At 41.3% G+C, this 26,582-nt stretch overlaps 1 protein-coding gene across 7 annotated transcripts in view; it reads right to left on the bottom strand.

Annotated features, from left to right (window-relative positions):
• Positions 1-225: 225 nt before the first annotated feature.
• tns2a (tensin 2a) overlaps positions 226-26,582 on the bottom strand; it is a 65,105-nt gene continuing 38,748 nt past the window's right edge. For 4 of the 7 annotated variants that reach the window (XM_072366969.1, XM_072366968.1, XM_072366974.1 and 1 more), the window contains 25 exons: positions 26,050-26,088; positions 25,575-25,616; positions 23,772-23,821; positions 20,620-20,803; positions 20,269-20,319; positions 20,064-20,186; positions 18,409-18,473; positions 17,915-17,998; positions 16,749-16,861; positions 15,994-16,054; positions 15,534-15,609; positions 15,066-15,195; positions 11,619-11,684; positions 10,293-10,409; positions 8,523-10,094; positions 8,073-8,238; positions 6,473-7,632; positions 6,240-6,371; positions 6,031-6,126; positions 5,400-5,477; positions 5,100-5,177; positions 4,073-4,241; positions 3,904-3,972; positions 3,566-3,595; positions 226-3,301 (listed from right to left, as the gene is read on the bottom strand). In XM_072366969.1, the coding sequence (XP_072223070.1) occupies positions 3,163-3,301; positions 3,566-3,595; positions 3,904-3,972; positions 4,073-4,241; positions 5,100-5,177; positions 5,400-5,477; positions 6,031-6,126; positions 6,240-6,371; positions 6,473-7,632; positions 8,073-8,238; positions 8,523-10,094; positions 10,293-10,409; positions 11,619-11,684; positions 15,066-15,195; positions 15,534-15,609; positions 15,994-16,054; positions 16,749-16,861; positions 17,915-17,998; positions 18,409-18,473; positions 20,064-20,186; positions 20,269-20,319; positions 20,620-20,803; positions 23,772-23,821; positions 25,575-25,616; positions 26,050-26,088 (4,890 nt within the window). In that variant the 3' untranslated portion in view covers positions 226-3,162. The remainder of the gene's footprint in view (positions 3,302-3,565; positions 3,596-3,903; positions 3,973-4,072; positions 4,242-5,099; positions 5,178-5,399; positions 5,478-6,030; positions 6,127-6,239; positions 6,372-6,472; positions 7,633-8,072; positions 8,239-8,522; positions 10,095-10,292; positions 10,410-11,618; positions 11,685-15,065; positions 15,196-15,533; positions 15,610-15,993; positions 16,055-16,748; positions 16,862-17,914; positions 17,999-18,408; positions 18,474-20,063; positions 20,187-20,268; positions 20,320-20,619; positions 20,804-23,771; positions 23,822-25,574; positions 25,617-26,049; positions 26,089-26,582) is intronic. The other 3 variants (XM_072366970.1, XM_072366971.1, XM_072366973.1) reach the window with 3 other exon arrangements.

Here is a 26,582-nt window from a genome sequence, read left to right as displayed (position 1 = left end):
CCATTAAAATCCATCCATCCATTTTCTATACCCGCTTAATCTGTAGGTCGGGTCGTGGGGGGGCAAAAGCCTATCCCAGCGGTCTGCCATTAAAATATCCATAAAAAATATATATAAGTTTCATGGTGATGCGTATTATTTCTAAACCTGTCTTGTCTTTAGAAATAATAAATCCGTAATGAAATAAATGTTATTTGCAGGTAATAAATAAAAATGATCACTGACTTCAGGTCACACAACTTCTCTTTATTTCTTTATTTTTTGCATACAAAATAATGTCCTTTCCAAACAAATGTTTCCTTTTTTTTTTCTTCTTTTTTTTTTTTTTGTCTCGTATATCGCCCCATAGCTGCATGTGAAAATATATTACTACATGATACAAGAGTTCAACAAGAAAACATACCACAATATATTATCGTTGTAATACAAGTAGTGTTTTCTACCAAACAGGACAACACTAACTGAATGCGTAATAAAAAAATACAAGAAGCCATAAGTACAAAAATATAGCTGGATAAAAAGCTTATTAATACAAGAGTGCTTCGTCTTTGGTTAAGTGTGTTTTTCTTCAGGCAGCTGGCTTGTTTTTGTGTGTTATATCTTTTTTTTCTTGTTGCTTTTGGTCACATGATGTGAATCAACAGCAAACCTTTCCCACCCCTGCTGCAGTTTGTGGTTTGAAGCTCGACGTCCTTCTCCATTCGCCCCCGTTTCACATACGTGTCGCTTTAAAAGTGGACGTGACGATACCCTTTCTCCGCCGTATTTGCCTACCTCACAGCACATCCACCCTCGTTTACCCACTCCCACGCTCGCACGCACTTGTCAAAAGTTTAAAAACCTCACGTTCGTGTTTGCTTTCGTTAGAGTTCCGACTCGCTCCGAGTGGAAGTGGGACATGATTGTCGATTATGATCAAAAGGATTAAAACTGGTTAAGGTGCTGTAGATAAGCTTTACATACATCAGAATACCGGAACATCTCTACATACAGGAAGTTAATTACATCTTCAACGCTTTGGTCACTTTTTTGGAACAGTACAAAATATAAACAACTATTGTGAGAGCTAGTTGTTGGGTCTATATGTTGAACGTCGCAGGGCTTTGTTCGGCCTCCTCTTTGTAACCGCTACGCCATCGTTTACCCAGCAGCCCTTATCGTGAAGCAGGATCACACAGCTGATCAGTATCCGTCTCGGTTAATTCTGGAGTTTCCTATCCTGTATATCAACACTTCTGGAGACAATTTCTTTTTAATTCCTTTCTTCTGAAAGCTACCGAGTCACATCCCCATGTAGGTTTGAAATCATTTTTATCAAATGCCCTTTAAAGGCATTAATTCTTTTTCAGTAACGCTCTAACTAAACCTGGCCGACACTACAAGATTTTTCAAGCGCTTTCAAAGTCGTAGACAGTTTTCCAGTGTCTGAAATCGGAATTTCACAAAACTTGTGGTGTGCTTCCGTGTTCTCAGTCGTTTGGTGTGAGGTGACGTGTCATCCAGGCTGTTTTAAGGCGGTCTTTCTCACATCTTGGGGTTAAAGGCAAACATGTTTGTCGTTCACGTGCGCTGTTGTCACTTCCAAGCAGAAAGCAGGAGAGGCTGTGGCTGAAAGTGATCGTGGGGATGAGGCAAAAAGACAAACGGCGTACGATTCGTACGGACCGCATCGTGTAGTTTTTTTCATTGTTGCTGTTTTTGGCGCACAACTCAGCACTTGTGGCGAAAAGCTGCTTATCGGTCGACTTAATTTTGTTAAAAAATTTCCAGCTGGTGCATGCTGGGAAATAAAGTGAGGAAAAATCTTGCAAATGGCGACCCTACAAGAGCTCCAATCTTTGCAAAATCTTTAGTTTGTTACTTAAAACTTCTAAAAAAACTGCTGGGCATAAAAACAAGTGATAACTGACTGTATTTATACATTTCTGTGAGGTTTAATGTCACGTGACAAGATGACAAGGTACGCATGGAAGAGGTTTAGCTCCCTATTGACCAACAGTTATTCAATATAATCGAATAAAGCTGCACTTCATGAGTGTTTTTTTAACATCCAGGAGTCGAACAGATGAACTCAAATTCAGTTTATGAGCCTCTGGATGGTGTAGAAAACGCCCTCCCATCAGACTGTGAACCAGGCATCTGAACCCTGACTTCATCTTCTAATAAACTGCCATGCTTTTATTTTTTCTATCCTAATGAACACACAGATGTGAAAAGATAAACGTAAGCAGATGTTTCTGCGGGTAGTAATTATAGAAAAATATTTTGGAAAAAAGAATCTTTTCCACGATTCATTTTTGAACATAATGAATAAAAACTTGAATAAATAAATCTGCACGTGAAATAAATCAATATGGCTTTGAAATAAACCCTGAAACACTTCATATTTAGAAGAGTGATGTAGTTCAGTTGATCTTTTTACTGAAAAAATGGCATTTTTCAAAGTTTTTTTTTAAACTTTTCTAGGGATGCATTCATTCAAACGGTTGATTTATTAATTTATTTAGTCAGAAAAACAAGTTTTATATGTGAATAAAGTTACTGGGTGTATATAAAATAATTCCTTGTGATGATGTATTGGGCTCTCTAAACCTCATAACACCTTTATATAATATGTATTTATATATATATTTATTTTCTTATTGATTAATTAGTCATATTCATTCATTTCATTGGCAGATTTTTTTTTCATTTAAATGTTGATTCAAAGGGACTTCCACCTTATAGGAAAGCCATTCAGCTGAGTTTTAAAAAAAAAGAAAAGGTCTCTCTTGTTCTAATTTTCCTCATCGCTTCATTCGAAACTATTTTTGTTCAAGCGTGACTCTGTTCCGGATGGGCTTTGCTCCAGTCATGTGATCTAAACCTGTAGCAGGTAGTTTTCAGCACCATTCACCATGGTGATGTCACTTTGATACCTCAAACCCACAGAGAGCTGATTAAAGCTGAGAATCTTGCCTCATGTTTATAGTTTGTTCTTTTTCTTGGAGGGCAGTTTCCTCTGAAGCCTCCTCATCGTGGGAGGAGTTGTGACATAAATATCATGGCTTGGAAAGCTGACACGAGAAACAACGACATCAATAACACTTCAGTCACAGCCCCAGCCAGTAATTAGTACAACTATTCTGCCACTCTGAGTTGGTTTCCCGTCTTTGTCTCCCTTTATCGGCGCTGTGACAGCATGACCTTGTTGATAAAGTTGACGATGGCGGAGGCCGGCTGCTCGGGGTCCAACTCAGCGAACAGGTGGCAGACGTTTTCTGCCAAGCTGCCTGGCTTCTTGGCTACAAAACCAAACACCCTGCGAGGAGAAGGGTCGTGACAAGAGAAGGAGGAAGTGAGGAAAAAGCAGAAGAGTACTAGTGTGTCTAATAAGAAAGGCAGAACTCTTTTGGGGGATAATACCGATGACAGAATTAGTGTTATGTAACACTGGAGTCATGTGGGACTCGGTTTCATTGTTAAATCTTGTTTGTTGGAATGGTTTTTTGCATTCTCTCACGCAATCTGATGCCATGCAGAGGCTCTAATGTCATTCATTATTACAGGCTAACAGAGCACTTACTTAACAGTTGTGTTGTCGGAGTTAGTCCACCTACAGCCAAGAGAGAAAGAGACAGAAACTGGACTCAGACGTACGCACGCACACACACAGGCAAAACTGCCAAACAAGCCGCTGCAGCTGCAGCCTCAGCCTCAGCCAGCATGCTCACGGATAAAATGACCACATTCACAGACAAAAACAGACCTCCATGCAAGCACTCGCGGCCACGAGCGCCATGAATGATCATGGGTGCGGTGTACGATCGATTGAAGCTGCTGATTTTACTGTTCGTTAGTCATGGATTCAACTACAGCTACAGGTTCAGGTTCGACACCTAAAATTTATCTGTAATTTCCCACCTTCTGTCCTTCGGGTCGATGCTGCTGAAGGTCACGCTGTTTACTGGGTAATGTCTCCTGAAGAAAACCCTTGAAAAAGAACGTGAGGAGGTACAATTACGTTTTTCTTTCACAATGAGCCAACACAGAGCAGATGATGATGATGATGATGATGAAAGTCACGCCTTACCTGCGCTGGCTGTCGGTCAGCGTGATGCCCTGTGATGTCACCTTAAACTGGACTACAGTGGCTGCAGGACGCGGGGTACGACCCAATGTGGCATCTGTTGCCTTGGCGATGGCCTGGGGGCCGGTCAGGGACTCGGTTTCCACAGAGCTCAGGTAGAGGACGTTACAGGCTGAGTAAAAAAAACAAACAGAAAGAGCTGTTTTCTAAAGACTATTGTCACCCTGGGGAGGAGGCTGATGCTGAGCAGAGCAGACCCCCACCACCCAAATCACATGCAGCACCATGGACCCCCACATCCCCACTACCCAACCAGACTAACAAGAGGCACTGCTATTCTGGTCATGCCCCACAGCACCACCCGGCCGTGAGGTTCTAAAGTTCAAGTTTTGCATATTAAAGTAATTTATTGCTGAAATACTTCCATCCATTCACTGATATTTGTAGTAATATTGATAAATACTGTATATCCATGTTGTATACCCAGTGTGTTCCTATTAAGAAAATATTAATACTTGGTCAGTGTGGACTTGATTGTAGATTATAGATTTATTAACAGGTTTCCTTTGCCTTTAGGAGATAAGAATAAGAAAAGGTGAATGGAAATGGTAAAAACTGAAAAAACTGCCTGTTTCAAAGAAGACTTGACGCCAAATTTCTTTGCCACTCAAAGAGAGAATATTTTTTAAGAACAGATATCTCCATTTTCCTTTTGTGGATGTCCACTGCAGTTGTTGTTCATTTCCGTCTTGAAGCTTCTTTCCAGTCAGGACAACTACTTCTTCTACCGAATTAAAACCATAAGCAGTGTAGCCTACAGCAGATTTAATGTGTTATGTGGCACTCTCAACTCGTTTCATTTAGTGTGGTGGCTTGTTGGTGGCACTTAAGAGGTTAAAGTTGAGTAAAGGCTTGGTTCTGTTGTGTTGTGAAAAAACAAAGCAGTTCGTAGAAGCTTGTGAAGTTGAACCAGCTCTGAACTGGTTGGAAAGGGGCATGTGTGATTTAGCCTACCAGATGAAGAACTCACCTGCTCCTTGTTTCAGCAGGTCAGCAGCTGTGCTGATGTTACTGACCGGCTGGACTTCCGGCACTTCCCCTATAAGATCTGATCAACATGGAGATAAAGAATCAGTTTTATCTGATAATATACTGTGCATGCTTTTCATATAAGGTTTAAAGAACCACTTTGTTATGGATAAACTGATGAGAAAAATATGATGTTGGATGATGTAATAGATAGATGAATAGATAGATAGATACTTTAGTGATCCCGAAGGAAATTCAATGAACATATTACAGTTGCAGCCTCGTAATACAGAGTACTGACCTTTTTCAGGGATTTTAAGAGCGCAGGGCAAAGAAATTGGTGTGATTGAGTGCTGGTAGACGAGTGCTGAAAGACTCCCTGTGGACACAGATAACAGGATCAATGCCTCATGTTCCCAAGATAACAACAATCAACATTAAAGCTCCTCATACCCGAGGCCTCATTCATAAAACAGACTTCAGGTATCAGTTTTGATCTAAAGTGTGACTAAAGCAGAAAACCATGAAGTTTACTTTGATGTAGAAATAATCTTATCTCTAAGCAAAGTAAATCATATGTGAGGAACTAACTGCCAGATGTGTGGGTTTTTTTTTAGTTTCTTTGCAACTGGCGAATCACTGCCAAGCAGCAGTTTTGGCTTGGTTTGTCAGCCTACTGTTTATATGGAGTAATTGGTGTTGCCTGAAAAGTTCGCTTCTCTCTTTTGGCACATAGTTATACCTAACTAAATCTGACATTTTCTGAGGGAAAATCACAAGTCAGATTTTTAGATTTGATTCTTGTCATAAGAACACAGTTCATAATGATTTTAAGACTAAATTTAGGTCAAATCTCAGAACATTTGCATCAATGAGGGCACATGGATGAAAAACATTTTCTTTAAAGCACAGACACGGACAGGAAAACTTACCAAAGTAGGGCTCATTCTGACATCCTTTGATTTTGACTCCTCGAGGTCCTGTTTCTATTAGGAAATGTCTCACCAGCTGTTCCAGAGGATCACTCACTGTAATCAGCAGAGATTTGCAAATATCATTGTTTTGCTTGAACATAGAACCCAAACAATTCACTCAACGAGAGAAAAGGAATATTAAAAGTTACACGAGCTGTCATTTTTACCCTTGCTGTTGTGGTTGTTGACATTGGGAGGAGGTGTAGCCACCTTCAGGGCCAGGCCATAAGCCCCCTGGAAAGAATTACTGTCCCTGATCAGGAAGGTTCCCGGCTCTCTTTCCTTCAGAGCTGCGATTGCTACACCAGAGCACAACTAAATGTTAGGAACTTCATGTCTGTATGCCTTAGTTTTGACAAGACTGTAAAAAACTACAGAAAAAAGGAAATGCAGAGCTTACCTTGCTCTCTTGAGATGCCAGGCTTGTACCAGAACCTGGAGCTGTCCTGGACAAACTTTACACTGACCCTGTTTGCGGTCTCAGCCTCCACAGCTGCCACTTCATCGTTTTGGCCTGCAGGAGGTGCAATTTCCCCCACAGTGGGAGAAAATGTGACATGGTGCTGATGCTGGGTGGTGCTGGTGGCTGAGGGGGGCACATAGCCCGCGGTTTGCCTTATCCCGTCGTTGGAGGATCCTGACTGGGCGGGATGGTGCCGTTTCTCTGGTAAAGGTGGCTGTGGGTGAGGGAGGGGGATTGAGATGGTGGAGTAGTTGGAGAAGGAGGCCGGGTGGTGCTGTGCGGCATGACCAGAATAGCAGTGCCTCTTGTTAGTCTCCAAAGCGGCACTGTTGTCCATGGTTGGGTAGTGGGGATGTGGGGGTCCATGGTGCTGCATGTGATTTGGGTGGTGGGGGTCTGCTCCGCTCAGCATCAGCCTCCTCCCCAGGGTGGCAAACCCAGGAACAGGGGCGTCAGAGACTGGGGAGCCCTCCATGCTGCTGGGCGCAGGCTGTGAGGATGATGGTGCAGCAGCAGGTGTGGCATTGGAGGCGGTGGGTTTGGGGACTTCTGGGTGGGTTTTTGATATTGGAGAAGAGCCGTTGACCTGTGCTGAAGTTGGTCCTGCAGAGCCATTGGCTTGGGTCTGGCTCTGAGGCTGGGACACCGCCTGCACCGTGGTGGATGGCAGAGCGGCAGCTTCTGAAGGACAGAGAGTAGGGAGATTGAGAGGGCCAGGCTGGGGGTGCGTATCTGGAGCATGTGAGGCATGGAGGGGGGAAGAGGGAGCCTGGCGGCGTTGCTGGTCTGATGCTGTTGGTGTTGTAGAGTCATAAGAAGTCGCTAAGGCCTGCTCTGGGCTGCAGTGCTGCTGTTGGCGGTTGGTAGAGGACGGGTCTGTTGGTGCAGTGCAGTGGTCGGGCGATTCTGTTTGTAAAGATGTGGTATCTTTGGTCAGTGGAATGGATGACTGCTCTGTGCTGCCTTTCGGGCTTCCTGGAGGTTCCTGGACAATATTATTACCCCGATAATGTACGTCCTGTGGCGTGGAAGCCTCATAGTCACTGCTGATAATGTCCGTGGTCCGAATTTCATACTCTCTTCCTCCTGGACTGGGGCTTTAATGAACAGACATAGTTATATTATTACTATATTATTACTTCACCAGCTGATTGTACATTATGTGTAACTACACACAGAATCAAATTAGATCAGGTGGTCGGGATTTTGTAATAATCAAATTTCATGCTTGCATGATCAACCCCTTAAGATAACCCTTTTTTTCCCCCTCAAAAGACTGTCCTCCCCAAAAGAAAAACGAGAGACACTTATTCATGGCATTCCTTTACTCGACTTCAGATGTACTCCTACTAGATAATGACATGTTGATATCCAATTATGTGTCGGCTCAACGGAAGCAACAATAACACTGTATCCAGATGAGAATCAAATGTTAAAATCAGGATCCCAAAACACAACAAAGGTTGCGGGTCTGGTTGTTATCTGGCATAGAATCACCAACTCTTAACCCTTTTGTAAAAGACAAAATGTGGAGTACCTCTCCCGTGTGCGTAAAGGGCTGCTGGTGCGCACAGGAGTGGGTGGTCCAGACATGTCGGATGGCGTGGAGCAGGCGACGTGACCATCTCTGTGGACCCTCTTAAAGGAACCGTGGGTTATGTGATCCCTCCAGCCAACGCTTTCACCAGAGCTTCGAAGGCCATCTGAGAGCGGAAAAGAACAATGGAAAACATTTAGAAAGAGTATACTCGGTAAACAGCAGCAGCTGGGGTCACATGTCCCGAGATGATACTTATGTAAGCGCTCTGTGCAAATCCAGCGAAGGCAAAAGGCAACAAGAAAAAGTTTGTGAGTAATGTGTAAGGATCACGTCTTGCTGAACAGCAATTTTCAGAGCGTGCTGTTGCTGATTATAGATAATTTATTCCCTCAACGTTCCCGTTAAATGAAAACACATTACTGAGTGTCTCTGTTTAATGTGACTCACCAGTATGTGAGTCAGAGCTGTATGACTGCTGTGAGTCTGGATGGTGGTGATGGTGATTATGGTCTGCTGGCCCATTGCTATGGCTGCAGGGCCCCGTCATGGAGGAAGCAGGAGGCAGAGGGGATGTGGACTCGGACTGGTAGCCCGAGGCATAGCCCCTGCTTTCAGATGGCGAGGGCTGGTAAGGTGAGCAGGGGCACACCTGACGTGGCGTTTGGTACCCGCTGCTGCTGCTGCTGTACTTCAGATCCAGGTGGGAATGAGCGTGGGACCTCGATGCTTCTGGATAAGCTGGATGACCTGCAGGTAACGGGTCAAAGTTGAAGGCTGGAAGATCGTGCCCTTGGGGGCCGTAGGAGGCTACGGTGGCTCTCCTGTGCCAATATTCAGCCTCCCTGTCCCTTTCCCATTGCAGCTCAGCCTCCCTGTCTCGTTCCCAGTGAAGGGACAACTCCCTGCCTCGTCTCAGCCCAGGATCCCTCTCCCAGTGGAGCTCTGATCCTCTAGGTAACTCAACATCCCTGGCTCTCCGAAGGCCTGCCTCCCTCTGCTGAAGCTCCGCCTCTCTGTCCCAGTGGAAGCTGTCACCGCGGTCCAGCCTCAGAGTGTGATACGCCGCAGAGTCTTCTCTCCTGATGCTGCAGTCTCGACAAGGGCAGCCAGGGGGCGGCAGGCCATCCATCAGCATTATATCATGATAGGTTGGGCTGGTGGAGGGTTTAGGGTGGTGTGGATGGGTATGGTGGTGGCTGTGAGGTGGAGGAGCATGGTGGTAGGGTGCGTAGTCGTCTTCACGGCAGCAGAGGCGACTAGAGGGAGAAATGGGGTGGTGATGCGGGTGATTATGTGAGTGAGGGGTCAGGTCTGGGGATGGATATGGACAAATATGTCGAGATGAGGGCGCGTCCGAGCAGGAGCGGTGAAGGAAATGAGGTGGGCCACCCTGACGGTCCCAAACCAGATCTGGAGGTGGGAGGGACTGGTGGGAGTGGGGGCTGTAATGTTGGCACAGATCCATGTGTGACGGAGGAGCACCTGAGTTTGGACTCACGGAAGGGGTCGCTCCGTGGTGTCCATTGGTGCCGGGCGCCCGATCGAGGCAGTAGCCGTTCGGCATGAGGAGGGTGCGGTCACAGCCTGGTTCGGCACAGCGTTGGGACCGATAACCATCCCGGCAGGAACACGACCGGCTGAGCCTCAGCGTCCCGGTTCTCTCAGAGGGCAGAGAATCTCCATCATCCAAAATAGCAGTCTCCCGCTCTCCATCTCGGTTTCCTTCAATGCCTCCGAGAAGAAGCTCAAGCTCCTCCCTTTCTTGCCTGGTTGGGGGAGGTGGACGAATAGGCTCCTCCTGGTGGTCAGGATGGATGGATGATTGGTTTAAATGGAGGGAATGGGCCGATAGAGCGGAGTCAGAGCTTTGAGTGATAAGATGATCGGGCCTATCTTCTGCAAGGGCTCCACTAGGGCTGCTGCCATTGGTTGAGCTAAGAGAGCCGGAGCCAGGACCTCTGCGCTTCTTTATCTGAGCGTAGAGACTGCCATCGAGAGGACCTCTGGTGTGGGCAATATCTGAAACAAACAGACAGAAAGCTCAGCTTCAAACAGACAATGCTCACTGACTGTGGGTAGCCAATTATAGACCGAATTCAGCAGGTTTAGCACTTCAGTGCCTTTTCCTACCTACTCAACTCCAGATGTGTGGGTATTAGTATTAGAAATGGTGGCTTTGTTTATTCTCTACTAAGATGGTGCAAATACAACACTTACCCTCCAGGCTGTCCTGGTATCGTTGGTTAAAGTTCTCATAGGAATCCCAGCGAACCACCGGATCAGCAGTGTTGTAGTCAACTGTGACAGCTGGGTCGTTCTTCTGGTATTCACGGCCTGAGAAAAGATTTAATTTTCATCTCTTTCCTTTCAGACCAGTTGAGCACATGTAGTGTATACGTTTGCTTTTCTTAGAAATATTGTGTTAGAGTGCTTCCTGGATTTAGCACAAAACTTATTTAAGATGTTTTTTAGCTGGGATAGGCACAAGGGACTCTCGTGAAAATAATTTAAGGAGCCTTTATTTTCATGGCATAGTCACAGTGACTTAGTTCCCAGTTGGTGGGATAGGAATAGGAATCCTCTACCTGTATTGTAATTTTCCATTAGTAGTACTCCTCCAATAGAAAACTCAAAAAACAGATGCAAGAGCACAAATACAGCAAGAGATGGCATCATTTTTGGCCCAAAGCAATGGAGAAATAACAGTTACTCCATTTGTCCATCCATTTTCTGGAGCTTATTCAGGTCCAGGTTATAGGGGCAACAGTCTAAGCAGAGATCCCTTGATCTCCGTCTGCCTAGTGATCTTTTAAAGCTCTTCCGAGGTGACATCAAGTCATTCCCAAGCCAACTGAGAGATATGGTCTCCCCATTCCCGGGTCTGCCCCGAGGCCTCTTCCTGGTGGGACGTGTCTGAAACACCTCACCTTGGACGCATCCTCCAAAGTGCAGCGACTCAAGGTGAGAAGCAGCAACTCTACTCTGAGCCCTTACCAGATGACGGAACCCCTATCCTAACCCCATGGGTAAACCCAGTGACCCTTCGGAGGAAGCTAATTTCAGGCACTACCAAGAGCTTGTGATCTTAGGTGAGGATTGGAACGTATCGCCTGGTAAATCAACAGCAATTACTCCAAAATTTTCCTAAACTCATCCAAATGGATGCTTTTCTGATACTTAAATTACCGGACACAAAATATCCAGGCCTGAATGAGGAGTAAGATTTTACTGCTATCTCCTGCTGAATTTGCATCTATTTTTAAGGTTTCTGTGGGAGTATTATTACTGATGGAAAATTAAATTACAAGTGGATTCCAACTAGGGGTTTTCCACAAGAGAAAGACCTTAGACTCCATTAAATCTGTTCTCCCTGAAGACGGCTGGGAGGCATCAGTGTTTCTCAAGTTAGTATGATTATACCATGAAAGTAAATAAATGATCTTCTTATTTTCTTGGAGATTTTGACGTTCATGATTGTATTTTTTAAAAAAAAACCTCAGTCAAACTCACAAAACATTAGAGTCTGAAGTTGAGCAAACCAACCTTTGATCCGCTCAGGTCCAGAGGAGAAGACAAACTCAACCGTGGCATCGGATGGAAAACGCTCATCTTGGGATAAGAAATAGGGACAAACGTTCAAGAAGACAGAGGATGTAGAAATCATAGACGGAAAAACAAACCCCATCATAGACGGATTTTTTTTGTTAGAATCTTTGAGTGATACAGATTTTAAAAAAGTAAACTAAGCCACAGAAAGCTCCAGTAGGGTATATCGACTGATAAATCTGTACATTTTGAACTCTTCGTGTCTCGTAATAGATTAAAAGCTACGTTACTTGTACAAACACATGATCTGTCGTGTCAGAGAAAGTGAACTGAGGAGGAGATGAAGTAATGGCCATATTCATTATGGACTTATGTATTGCATAACCACTTATCATGTAACATTTACTCTCTCTCAGCAATACCTCGAGGTGTTCTGACTACACTCTCCTCCAGGGAGCTGTTATTACGTCCAGGATGGGAATAAAACCACTACCATTTAAGGATTTATTCAACCACGATATTATGAGGCCAAACCACAGAGAATATATTCCCACAATGCCAGTTTAAAGGGCTGCTATTGTGTTAGTTTGTTGTAAGTGGTCATTATCTTACCATAAGACTAACAAGCTGTGCCTGAATGATAATTTAGAGTAAAAGTTCCTAAAGAAGCAAAAGCAGAAATTTATAGAACTATAAAAATAGTTTTTGTGCAGTTAAAATTAGATTAACTCAATATTTACGTAAGAATAATCTTACTCCCGCACATAAAAAGTTGAGTATAAAATCACTTAAATAAAAAAACTCTAAAGTTTTATACTAGTTATTAGTAACTGGCTTCTCATACATGTTTGTGACTCTGTAGCAGATACTACTGAGTCAATCTGCTGAGCACATGACTCGTCAATATTTGTGTCAATCTTGCATCATATTTAAGCTTGTTAGCAAACAGCTGCCAGATGTGGAGCAACAGTGACATCCATTTGTAGTCAGGAATGTATTTCTGTTAAGTGCCGGTCGATAATACAGGCACACAGTAAAGTTTTAGCTAATTTCTGAGGTTATGGAGCTGCTTTTTACAAACATAACCCTAATATGTGACCACATGATCAAATGACTTATTTACTTTAAGAACACATTGATATTCCTATCTATAGTATTATGTCCACATAGTCTCTGTTTTTTGTTAACAGGTAAATGATTGTAAAGCCAATAATAAAACAACGCCAGATTATATTCACTTATATTTAGGAGGTATACAGTAGTACGTTAAGGACCAGGTATACCATGACTTGGTATCATTTTATTACTGTTGGGTGTTTACTGTCCAGTTTTCATGATAATTTATCACCTGAAGGAGATGGACAAACGGATTTTTGCACCTGGCCCTGTTCAAAGTGCACATAACAGGGGTTTCCCCATCAGAGGCAGAGAGTATGTAAATAGATTTCTTCAAGTAATTTACTTAAAGCTTTGAGATCACAAGTCGCTGCAAATTGCACCATTATCCAACAGTCTTAACTTTTGTGCTTAAGGTGGCTGGAGTTAATGCGAGGAGGACGCACAGATGTTGTACAACACTAGCAAGAGGCGAGCCTTTGACTCTTTAATCTGAACTACAGAGTTCATCTTTAATATTTTATTGGAACAAAATCATTGTCATGCTTAAGGCCTGTGTTGAATGTAGAAACAAGCTACCCCTGAGTCAGCTAGATGCTCCCATAGCCGCTATTTATGATTTGCAAAGACATGTGAATTTGTCCAGGACAGTAAGTCAGCTTCAAAGTCTTCAAATAATTTTTTGTAATGTAGGTTCCAATAGTTGTAGAAGTAGTATTAGTACCAATGTTTATGCACTATAGGTGATACCAGTATAGATTAGATGACAAAAGTGATTCTTGAATTTTTGATACTGGAATATTTTCTTCCATGAGCTGATGTAAAATCATCATATTGATATTTTTTGTATGTTTTTTTTTAGAAACTATAACATTCTATGTATTGACATAATGGGGGAAAAATGGTGTCAGAGGGTCATTTTGATGCATTCATGGAGCATTACGTCTGTACTTGTGGTCTGGTTTGTGTTCAAATGTACAAATTTTTGTCAAATTTACTTGTAAACTACAACTGTCTGCAACTTACCGTATTTTGCTCACTATAAGGCTCACCTGATTATAAAGCGCACCCTCAATTATGGGGTCCATTTCTGTACTTAACCCATACATAAGGTGCACCTGACTATAAGGCCTACGTATTACCTAATGTTCTCTGATTGGTTTATCGCTGCCAGCACACGTAGTGTATGTATTATGTCCCTGTGTCCGCGGGAAATGGTCCGACTGTCAAGGACAACACCGTCGGTTGTTTTTACACTTATAAACTTATAAACTGCACATCGGTCTGCATCACCCATCTCAGACTGAAGAACAGGCACTCACTGGGACATGGGCAAAAGCATTAATGATGACACGATTCAATCGCTAAGTACGAGCTCCATACAATCTTCGCCCCATTCAGAGTGAATGGCTGGGATCCGCCTGACCTTGGATTCCCACTGACACAAAGCGAGCGACGGAAGTGGCCAGTTGCCATTCTTTTCCAATGTACGAGAGCAAAGAGGCGCGGCAAAAGTGAACGTGGCGGTGAGCGGCGCGAAGGGAGAGCGGTGACTGATGCGGAGGGGGTTTAATGCCCCAATGAATGCTCGGTGCTCCCCGCGGTAAATTCAAAATGGCGGTATCCGTGACAGATTTTGGAATTTGATGCACACATAAAGCGCACCGGATTATATGGCGCACGGCTGTTTTTAGTGAAAATTTAAGGCTTTTAGGTGCGCCTTATGGTGCGGAAAATACGGTACTTTATTTCAGTTTAACTCCTACTGATGCAGTAGTAAGTTTTTATCAGTTATTTCTTATTTATACTGATTAATCAAGGAAAACGTCTTATCTTCATGTCAGCCAATAGGAAGAAATGTTAGGTGTCTGTGTTTCATTAATAGAGGATGGCAAGCTGGCACATTAGTACATTTAAGTGAGCCAGAGAAAAGGGGAATAAGCTTGTGTTGTAACTGATACTTTGTGGTAATAGAATATGGATCACAGCGGGATAACCGCCTGACATGAGTGGTGTTTGCTGCTTCAAGAAGCATGTGTATACTTGTGAGCGGTCTGTGGCAACTTTCTTATTGAATTAAATTAAAAAAGACACGAGGGGAAGCCAAAAATTGTAGGACACAAACTTCTCCTTTTCGATTTGGAACATAGAATAAGTGAGTAATAGATGTAATGGACATAAAAAGCAATTTGATTTCAGCTGGACTTGATCCCTCTGCAACAAACTTGGTACTATATTCAAAACCTTTAACAACCAGTCTGTTCACAGCTATTTCCTGTCATTTCTTCCCTCTTCGCTCAGTGTTATACACCACGCAAATAAACACACCGGTGCAAGCTTGATCCAGCTCCCCTTTGCCAAACCAGAGCTGTGATCCGTGGATGGTGCAGGTGTGGAACTGCAGCCTGAAGACGGTGTCTCTGTCGGCACTCTGGGCTCGCCTGTGGTAGCATTTGACCTGCAGAGGGCAGCAGAGAGTAGCAAAAGTAATTAACAAGGACATTTATGTTGGATAATTGCAGTAAATGTTATGCTTTATGTTCCCAAATGACAAGTGACACCTACACTTTTTAAATGACTGACTGTACAAAGCATAAATTATCATGTTAACAAGGTGACAAAGCTCTTTTCCAGCGCAAAATTTGTAGTTCAGAGATGAGCTGAGCCAACTCCACAAACCTTTTCACCATGTAAACATTCAATTTTTTTCTAATTATAACTGAAGTCATAATTATACACCCCCACCCACCCACAACGGAGGTCTTGTGTTTGTCATTTCCTTCCCATATGACTCACCATGATGTCACCCTTTAGTAACAGTGCCGGTTCGATGGTCACACACAGTCGCCTGCCTCCTGTGCCTTGAAGGTCACTGTGCACGATAAAGTTTACACAAACAAGCTTTTTACAGAGCGGCGGAAAGTGAAAGATTGATTGTTTGAAAAATGTCAGATATGCCCACCGTGATGTAAATACAATTTTTGTCCATTTCATTTGATTAAATAAATTATTTTAGCATCATTTTAACCATGAACAAAAACTGATTGTGGCTATTCATGTTAATAAACTGCTGCTGAATAAATCACAAAGCAGCATATGGGAAACAAAAACACAGAAAAATAATCTTCACTCCTACTTAATTAGACTGTGACAATGTTGAAGCCTCATCTTATGAAAGAAAACACTCCAGAGCCAACAAATACACCCCAGTTTATCTATACGTTCAGCTGGCCTTAAGACAGCAAAGCAGACTCACTATATGCCCGAAGTGTAGACCAGCTGCATGGACTGGTAGATCTTCAAGAAGGGGTAATAACCTGGAGAGAGGAGAGGGAATTTTAGACATAGCAAGCATTATCACTATGAGCATGAAGAAGGAGGAATGTGCTGACTGCCATACCCTCCTTGTGGACTTGATCATCAGATTAAAGATAAACAGGCGAGTATGTGTGTGGGTAGAGAGTGAATACAACCGTCTATGGCATCTGCATTCAAAAACACTACTGTGATTCCAGCGAGAAGCCTGTCAGAGGGCCCCGCCAAGACAAACATCACATGCCATATAGGTTTTATCTACATATGGAGACTCAATTCAGACCAGACAGGAGATTAGGGACAGAGGGTATATCTCAGTTCTCTTAACACTTTCCTCACTTGCATCTAAATTTTGTTCATAAGTTTAAGACCCCAAATGTTTTAGGTAAGAAAAAGTGTTATGAGGCACAGAAGCCCTACTGACTTTGATTTAACACGATTTTAAAGTTTGAAAATAAAATATGAGAAGAAAAATCACGTTCACTACCCCAATATACGCTTTTTCTTAGCTTTGTAACACATTTTTGTTGAGCATTTTTGTTGACTTTCATGATTTCTGTTGTTTATCATCATTCAAGATGAATTAAGAGCAATGAAGCATCATTTGTTATATGAGAAAAATAGAGGAATGATAAAATGATGTCATTATGGGAGGTAAGTATTGAGAAAAGCAGGCAGAAAAGTTAACAAATGTACCTCCTTCACCCTGGAAGTTGGGGAGAGAGGGGATGAGGACTTGATGGAGGAAGAGGGGGCTGCTGTTCATCTTTATTGCCCCAGAGAGAAGGCCTCCAAAGTAATAGATGTACCTGAAAGATAAAGAGGGAGTAAGAAAGATTCCTATCATATAGGATAAGTAGTAACAGTACCAGATGTTGACTAAGATCATCAGCCAACATTTACATTTTCTGAAGAAAGAAGAAAAATGCGGAAAATACTGCCACATAGAAAGGAGTTAAGATTGAGTGATACTAGGGTGATATGTATTTTGTATTTTTTATATTTGTACAAAAGTAAATGGGTAATGTTAGAAGAGGGAATGTAATGTGCTTTTACCATGACTATATGCTTGCGGGAAATGTTAGTTTAGCTTAGCTTTATCAGAGGGAAACTGCTAAGTGATGCATTAATAAAGATAATAAGACGAGCGTTAACGAGTTACTAAGCTGAGGATCATTTTTGTTTATGGAGTAAACGAATGAGATTCACATGTAAAAATGGACAGAGCCAAGCTAACAGTTTCTCTTTGCTAAGCCAATCCCTTTTGTTTTCATGCTACGCTAAGCTAACCATTGGCTAGCTCTTGTTTTATTTCAAATATTCAGACACGAAAGGCTGTTTGTCTACTCAGTTAAAAGCAGACAAGGATATCATAAATACAGAAAACTTTTCCTTGAACTTTTTTCTTTGATATGTTAATACCTACTTGACATGACTGACAATAGGCTTGCTAGCTATGTTAGCTTTTTGGCTAGCAATTTCGTTGCTAGTCCATATCACGTGGACATTTTTGCAGTAGATAAAAAGATGATGGAGAAGTATTTTAACTTTTCTTTTAACTTTTTCACAAACTACATTTTTATTACAAAAGACTCTTTTTTTTCAAGAATATTTCCAGTTGCTAATATTTAACAGCTCTGGTGACACTAGCATAGCCTGATGTGAATCAGCTTCCATTCATTCTATTATCAAATACAATGTCTATGAGTAAATATCTAAGGATAAAGTCGACATGATGATCATAATACTAGAAGATTCTTGTTTTCTCTTAAATAGTATTAATGCAATGACCTTAGCTACAATGTTGAATACCCAAAATCACTCCCTTCTTATTCCCCACTGGATCATCCCATGGCCTCTACCTGTTTTGGGACGGCTGTAGGGAAGAGGACACCTTATCTTCACAAAACTTCCTCATGGCAAGAGTACTGAGAGCCTGGTCCGCCCTGCACATAGATGCACACACGCACACAAAAGTGCTTTAGCCAACAATTTCCATCATGGGATTTCTGCACCAGACTCTCTAGATGCCAGAAAGTACATGGAGAGGATACAGCTGGCATGGGCCACAGGATAAACCAGTTTCCACTGTTCCTGTGCAGAATCCAGAGGGCTTAATTTATCAAACGAATTATCAACAAAGTCTGCATATAAATAATTTTCCTGCACATCAATAGATATACTGTCGAAATAAGCTTTTAGCATAACTGGACATGTGTAATTGAATAGCGGAGTTTAAATCCAAAATGCTGCACATGAATTTAGAAACCTTTAATGTATTCCATGTGTGGGTATTATGATGAACAAGAAATGTCAGCTGTGGCTTTGGACGTCTCCAACACACACAGTCACTCACCCTGCAGAGATCTTGCTGTAGTGCATGTAGGCTGCAACGATCACTCCTGTTTTACCTTTGTTGCCCTGTAGGAAGGAGAGGGAACGACAAGGGGAAAATAATGATGAACTGATTTCATCCACAGGCACTGTATGTTTTGCACAGCTTGTGAGACTTGATTTGTTTCCTCTGTGGTGCCACAACAGGAGAAACGACAAGACCAAAACAGAGCAGACAAGGCAGGTACATGAGAGATGTGGAAAAGCCGTGGAGTTCAAATTAAAAAGCTCCCTGTGGTGGTTTTTCTTCACGACGGGTGCTCCATACTTCCTGACACATTCCAAAGACATTCCAGCTCTGAATTCCTAATGTGACCCCTCTAGATACCAGTAGGAAGTCTCCTTCCACACATTTAGCACAAATTAAAGCCTGTTTAGCAGAGTGCGTCTCTCAGTGGAGGAATTCTCATTGACAACAAGTTGCTTATTCTCCTTTTTGGCGTGATCTGCTAGAAAATAATTTCCTGTAGCAGGAATGTTCTGGAAAGTCGGCAGACCACAGAAGTAGTCTGGTTTTACTATTTTCAATCCTCCGGACCAAAACCAATAAATAAAACAGGTTTGTGGGAGCTCAGTTATACTCCTACTTAGCAATGAAAAAAGTATACTATATTAATAAATAACTAAAGCCTTTTTAGCGTCATCAATTCGTTAATGAGGGGCCATCCTGTCATTCAGACATTCACGTTAATGTTGCTTCATTCAGAAATGCCAGTGAAAGCGATGTAAAAAAGCCATATTTAGCACAATATTTACCATTCGCGCAAGACTTGACATGTAAGTCAAGTGTACTCTATTAATTTTCCCACAACAACGTGTAGTATTAGCAAAATAATTCATACTAGTAATTCATATAAACTAAAGACAATAAAACCAATAATAGCCAACGATAACAAAAACATTATTGGTATCCAATCAGACAGTGACCTAAACCTTTGCTTAGACATGTTATTAGGATCCAATCTAATCAGACAGCCAAGATAGATTATAGCAAGTATAATTATTACATATTTTGTAGTGCATTTCCATTTTATTCATATAAACTTTGGAGGGAAATTGAGCCATGTTTACTCCAGTCCATTCATATGGCAGTTTTTTAGTATTTAAAGTACAAATCAAGTATGAACAATATGCAGTGTTCAAGAATAAATAACCAACATTGTTTTGATGGCTAAAACTGGCTTCATTCCAACCCTTTAATGTCCTGTTCTACTGTTTGGTATGACATATTTTTCAGTGGTTATTCTTTATCGTACTTGAATAAACCAGCGTGAGCAATCTCTACAGCTAGTTTTTGGTATGTGATGTTAAAACTGAACATTCTACATTGTTATACTTTTACCATTAACCATTTGTTAGACAATACTGATTCTTATTATAATGCCCTAAGGAAATGAAAAGGTTCCTCAGTGTGGACACTGAGAGATGAACCAGTTACAAAAATTAACTGCTTCTTATAAATATGAAATTTGCAGTTATAAAAATGACCAAATTAACAGCAATTCCGGCTTTGATGCAGCCTTGTTACTGCACTTCTGCCACATCTGTGTGTTTAAGAGCCTGGGAAAAAAGTGGGATGTCTGTCTGAAAAGGCCCAGTGGCCCCCTGAACTCTGACCTTGCAGTGTAAGACCACCACGTGCTGGGGGTCGGAGTTCAGCCAGTTCTCCATGGCCTTGCATATGGCACAGATCTTATCCAGTGGCGGGGCGTGGAGGTCGGGCCAGCCAAAGTCATGAACCTGGTGGTGGAAGACGAGATAACTAGATTGGGGGATTTTTTTGACATGACGATGATGAAAAGCACAAAAAGAAAAGCTGTACCTTTGGATTTAGTCGAGTGATATCGTGACGTCTTTCAGAGAGATTCAGGAGCTGAAAAAGAAAAGATCTTTTTATCTCTCCTACACTCTGTCACAGTAGTAAATTATCATTTAAATTATCTCATGGGTGTGACAGAAAAACAAAAGGACTGCTTATTTGTGGGTTGCTGTGAGTAAAGTGTACATGCCAACCTCCATTGTGCAACAAGCTTTATCTGCAGAGTATAACAACCCGCTTCAAAGGAAGTCAAATCACTTCCGTGGCGAATACGACAAACAAACTATACATCTTGTAAAAAGCTACTGTAATTATTGTGTTTCAGCTGACGTGAGGGTGTTGCTGTTCCCTCACCAGAAATTTGTCCTGATGTTTGGACTTGAGCATGGCAGCCACTTCTTTCAGGTTGAGCCGGTACCTCTGCTCTTCTAGCTTTGGTGGGAAAAAGACAGAGATGATTCTCTCTGTGATGTACGTCAGGTCGAAGTCGTAGTGGCGCTCCATTACGCGCTCCATCACACGGTCCACACTGAAGCTCCTAGTGAAAAGCAGGACAAAGAGAGAAATTTAAGTGTATGCAGTTGTGCTTCAATATCTTTTAACTCTTTAGATTTTCTATATTTCTGCATAAATATTATCTAATAAATCAAGATTTCACTCGAGTCAGAAAAGTAGAAAACCTAAGTAAACAAATTAGACAAAAATACCATAATTCAGCTTGGCATGTTGAATGATTTTCTGTTCACTTAACTGTTCACTTCAGGTCCTTGTACAACATTTTTATTGGAAATATGTCCGTACTTTGACTTGGCCAGTCCAAAACATTAACTTTAGTCCTTTTTATCAAATCTTTGCTTATAGAAATAAACATTTCTGCATCATTCTGCGTCATGGCCGACAGTCTCTTGAGATTTAATTCATAGACAGATATTCTGACATTATCCTTTAAAACCTTATGCTTTAATTCAGAATGAATTGTTCTATCAATGGCATCAAGTTGTCTTCATCAAGATAAAGCAAGCAGACCCAAACCATGATACTGCCACCACGGTATTTCACAGAGGGGATACACTGCTGCCTGCCATGTTTTGGGACACACTGGGACTTATCCTCGCAGCCTTGCTCTGTACACCATTATTGTCCAGTGTTTTTCTGATGGAAAACTCATTAACATTAGCCAATATGAGAATAGTTGTTTAAGTTCCTCTGTGACGGTGGTCTGTAACCTCACTGACTATACGTCTTCGGACTCTTTGAAGCCGATAAACTCTTTGACTGTCCGTGATCGTACGTCCTAACGATCGGACCTGGGTCTAGTCACATTAATAATGCATACACACAAAAACCATGTATACGCCTTTTCTTCCATACAAACTGGTATTTGTAAAAGGCAAATGTGTAGCGAGAATGCATTTTTCAGACCATATGTGCACGCAATTTTATAGCAAAACAACACTCATATGAGGTGGAAATGGAAAAATTTGGACAAATAATTGACCATAAAACCATTTCCCAGACCTTGTTTAATTTTGCCTTCTTTCTAATTTTATCAGTTTTCTCCATATTCTCTAATTTACAGTAATTGTGGGTCCTATAAGTAACGACGGTCATGTGACCTCTCAAATGAGCAGTGTTGTGCACGAACGAACGAGTTCAAAAGAACGCGTTCATTAAACATGTTTGTTTTTCTGAGAACGTTGAACTGAACACAACGTATTTGAAAATAAAGAAGTTGAATGTGAACTTGTTCAGATTATGTGAGGTCCTGCGCTGCGCTACAACTACTTCACACTGCATTGTGCACTCTAACATAACAAACCAGCAGCGCTCCGTGGCTACACCGCTGCAGTCCTGCAAGTGAAGGTGAAAGGAGAGAAGCTGCAGGCGTCAGATGCTTCGTCTGCTTAAGATCATCTATGGGGTTTTTACGTACTGTTAGCAAAAGATTCGGACTGTAAAAATCTAACATTTCGGCCAATTATGTCCACCTGCGCTTAAGAAACAAGTCAGAACGTCAACCTCGTCAACTTCCATTTGAAAAGACTTGGAGTTGAAGCATCCGTCCAGTGTGAGAAAATATCTGGAAGTCTTTGACAATCAAAAAAAGTCATTAGGAAAGGGCAAAACCCCCTGCCAACAGCCCCAAATGACCCAGATCACACTGCCTGCAGTTTTCAGGGGGGTGATTTCCCAGCAACAAGTTGATTGATAATGGACTACATTGTTTGAGAAGAAGTTATTCAGACAAATAAAATTATAATAAAATATGATAGATTTCATTACAAGACAAACTATAATTTCTTCTCTTTCTTAAGTTCAGTCTTTAATTCTCACTTCTAACCTAAAAAAAATCAAAATGAACTGAATTTTGAACTAGTTCATGGGAAGCATGAACCCTGCTAATGAGACCCTTAAAAGAAAACAAATGTTTAGGGTTCATTCTAATGATCTTGCATAAGACTATCTAGTAGGCTAACACACTATGACTGTGATCAAACTGGTGTTTGCTTTGATTGCTGATTTATAATTACATAATTTCTCTTTAACTTCTAACATCCTTTTAACTTTAACTTCTTAACATCAGCCACTCTGAATTTAAAGAGCAGATTGCTTTGTACCTTTTTAATCCAGCAGTTTTTGTTCTGTTTGACATTACGGAACTGAAATCTCCAAGTAAACTCGATCTCCTTTTTCCCTGCTTCACGAGTGTCTGAATCCGTGTATAAATCAAACAAATCTGGCCTTAGTTTTTCTTTGTTTTGGCTTTTGAGGTTCTTGACATCAGTTTGGTGAATAAAAGACCTTACTCTTGGAGTTACCTAACTGTTTGGTGGTCAACCACTCCTGTGGAGGGTGACAGAGGTCTTGAATTTCCTCTATTTTTACACAGTAAGTGTGGATTGGTGGAGTCCAAACTTATCAGATATCGTTATGTAACTTTTTCCAGTCTGATGAGCATCAAAACTCTTTTTCTGAAGTCCGTATAAATCTTTGTTTGTACCATGATATGCTTTAACAAACTGTTCCATGTTCTTCAAATAAAACAAGGCTTCATCTGATTATCATTTAACTAACTGAAACCACCCGACTCTAATTTCAACTTCAAAATAACTGCCCCAAATTGGGGAGGGGGGGGGTTGTCCCCTGTTCGATTGAGTTTTCCTAAATGACTTCAATAACTTCAGTGAAAATCTTATGATTCTGATGAACATTATTTGGCTTCTATGCAGCCCTAAAGCTCAACATGAAACCTCACACAGAGTCTGATGAAACTCCCGGCTGGATGAACGGAAAAAACGACAAAAGAGGAGGAATGGGAAAGTGAGAAACTGGATACTGCTTGTAACATGAGGGTCAGATCAACTTGCTCCATCACATGCGTGACACTAAACCTTCCACTGAGAACAAAGGGAAGAAGGTCATTAGTCTGAGGGAAAAGTGTAAAGGGCACAGATTAGAGCAGAGTGGAAACTTAATTCTGTAGAAACTGTCGGGAATGACTTTACCTTGGCAGGGTGTTTCTCTGTTTGGTGTAAGTTAGAGACTTGGTAGATCCCTGTGGGAAGAAACAGAAAATACAATAAAAACTGGTGGCTTATATATACCACTATAATGATTAAATGTTTTATCCATTTGACATAGTTGTGACAATTCAGTCAATTTTATCTGTATTTGTCAGGTCAAAAGTTACCCTTTACAAGTTCTTTAATGTCTCCTTTGAAAGAGTCAAAATAAAGTCAGCTTTCTGTTTTCTGTTAGTTTCTTTCGTGCTAATAAAAAGCTATTCAAACACCACAAAGAGAAAAGATCAAACTGACTAAAATATCTCAACAACCGTTTAATGAACTGACATTAAATTGAAAACAAACTTGGTGAATGTCTCACCAACATTTGGGTGGATTGTTATTAAATTTGGTGCATTTATGATCCTTGGAGGTTGAATTGTAATCACAGACTTCGTATCATTGAATGGACGGATCCTCTGAGATGATGACTGCCCTTTTGAATCCTTTTGAATTTGTCATACAGCCGTCATTGCGTTGGTTTTTGGAGCCATCAGTGTCCACATTGGGACAAAAGGCTAGATTTGAAAATTGATCAATAAAAAGTGATTGGACAGAAGTGTGTGTATTTGGAAAACTTGTTGGTTTAACATTTAGAAATTATTTTCAGAAGGACCCCCAAAGATGGAGCCAAATATTCTCAGAAGGATTCAGGGATGCCATTGGTGGTTTGCACCTTGAGGGCACTTCCACATTGGCTTCAAGTTTGATAGCTGAAAGCTTCGTCCATCACTCATTCAGTCTATTCAGTCTATTTTTGGTAATAAAACTGATAATTCAGTAATTCCATGTGATTTCCTCAAGCACTATCTTTAAGTAAAAGTTTAAAAGTTGCATTATACTCTTAAAAATACCCGTTACAATGATGTGTTTAACCCTTGCATACCTGCTGGACGTGGGCATATTGGTATTTTCATTAGCCCAAGTTCAAACAATCCTGAGTATCTGTGTAATGTAGATGATCTAGTATACTAAACAATTAGCAGTAAGAATTAATTTTGAGAATTAATTTTCTTTCATGGCAGAAAACCCACTGTCTTTGTTCCACTGTTTTATTTTTTAAATGATGTAAACAGTAAGATGCATTCATGGCAACTTACTGGTGGATAGTAAATGCAGATTAATTAGATTCAACCAACTTTGGATCTATTCATTATTGTCTTGTCTCGTGCCTCCAACCCCACTTCTTCAACCAAAACTTCAGCGCGAACTTCAAGCACAAAAACATAATAAACTGATATACAGTAATAGAATAAAGTGGAGCAAAGTATTTACAGTCTCCAATTGATGGATTGTGTTGTTTTTGGTGATCCATTCCCTTATCTTTAATATCAATGGTCAATTTTGTAAAAAACATAATTCACAGATTGTTTTTGTATAATTCTTAACCGCTGGATGACTCATTCATGTACTTTTAATCTTTTGTGTTCACGCTCCAGTAGCAGTATCAAGATATCTCTGAGTATATCTACATTTTTTAGATGGTACGTCATTTTAAATGATCACTTTGTGGTGTGTAATGAGTACCACTGCCTCTAAGACTCACACGCTTCAAGATTTGTTGACTTCACTTGAACTTTTAATTAGTCTAGTATGTACTAAATCGATTTACGCCACAAACTCATTTTGGCAGCTTTGCAAACACTTCAGATTGTGTGACACTGGAGACTTGGAGGGAAAGGGGAAGATACTGAAAAAAAGCATGAAAGTGAGGAGGAGAGAGCATGGAGGTTAAAGTGTGCTCACCATGTGTTGGATGTGTCGAGAAGGAGCGGTCCCTCTACGCTGCTGGATGTGATGGAAGAGGCGGTGGTAGGACAAATGGGAAGAAGAGACAGTGAAATTAGACGATAAGAGGAAGCAGGGCAATGGGAGGCGGTAGAGAGGAGGTGGGAGATGGAAGAAAGGGGACAGAGGAGGAGGCAAAATAGAGGAAGGAAAGGAGAGTTAATAAAACAAATAAACTCCTTAATGGGTAAACATGACTACTTCCTACACCAACATCAACTGTTTTTTTCCTCTAAGCTGAAATTCTCCAGTACTCCAGGAATGACCCGAGCTCCAACCGAGCTGAGGGCTCGGCTTCCCAGAAGGAATTCAGCTTTGAGGAAACCATACAGTGGTTTTGAGGAGTCAAACTATGGATAGACAGAGTGGGAAAACTTCTCTTGTAGACTGCAAGCTCTCGAGTAAAAGAAATGAGTAAATGAAGGGGACTGACCAGATCATTGGAGGGAGGTGGGATACATGCAGAGGTCACCTGGAACACACAAAGACAGCCACATGTAAAGATAAGCCTAAATCAAACACAAGCTTAAAAACAAAACAAAAATGAGTGAATGAAAATAAAAACATAATTTTTGCTCCAACACTGACAGGATCGAAGCTTAGAAATATTTATAAGCCATTTCTTACACTGTGACTAAGATAAAGTTTACAAAATCAACCAACAAACAAAAAGTTATTAAGTTATTAAATAGTTTTTTCCAGATTTTTCAAGATATTGATTGGCATTATGGAACAAGACTAATATTTTCCTTGATCTCCATTGATAATAGATCCGGGACATTTGTTAGCTTCATGGAGCTATGGGTTGATATCTGTCCATTAGATATGATAATAGATCCGGGACATTTGTTAGCTTCATGGAGCTAGCCCAATTTATATGGTACATATGTTTATGTTTATGCATTTAGCAGACGCTTTTATCCAAAGCGACTTACAGGTAGGCAGCTAGGGTAAGGGGGTCTTGCC

The sequence above is a fragment of the Leuresthes tenuis genome, unplaced genomic scaffold (assembly GCF_036924035.1).
Source record: "Leuresthes tenuis unplaced genomic scaffold, fLeuTen1.0.hap1 SCAF_16, whole genome shotgun sequence".
Lineage (NCBI taxonomy): Eukaryota > Metazoa > Chordata > Actinopteri > Atheriniformes > Atherinopsidae > Leuresthes > Leuresthes tenuis.
This window is presented reverse-complemented; position numbering and strand designations above follow the sequence as displayed.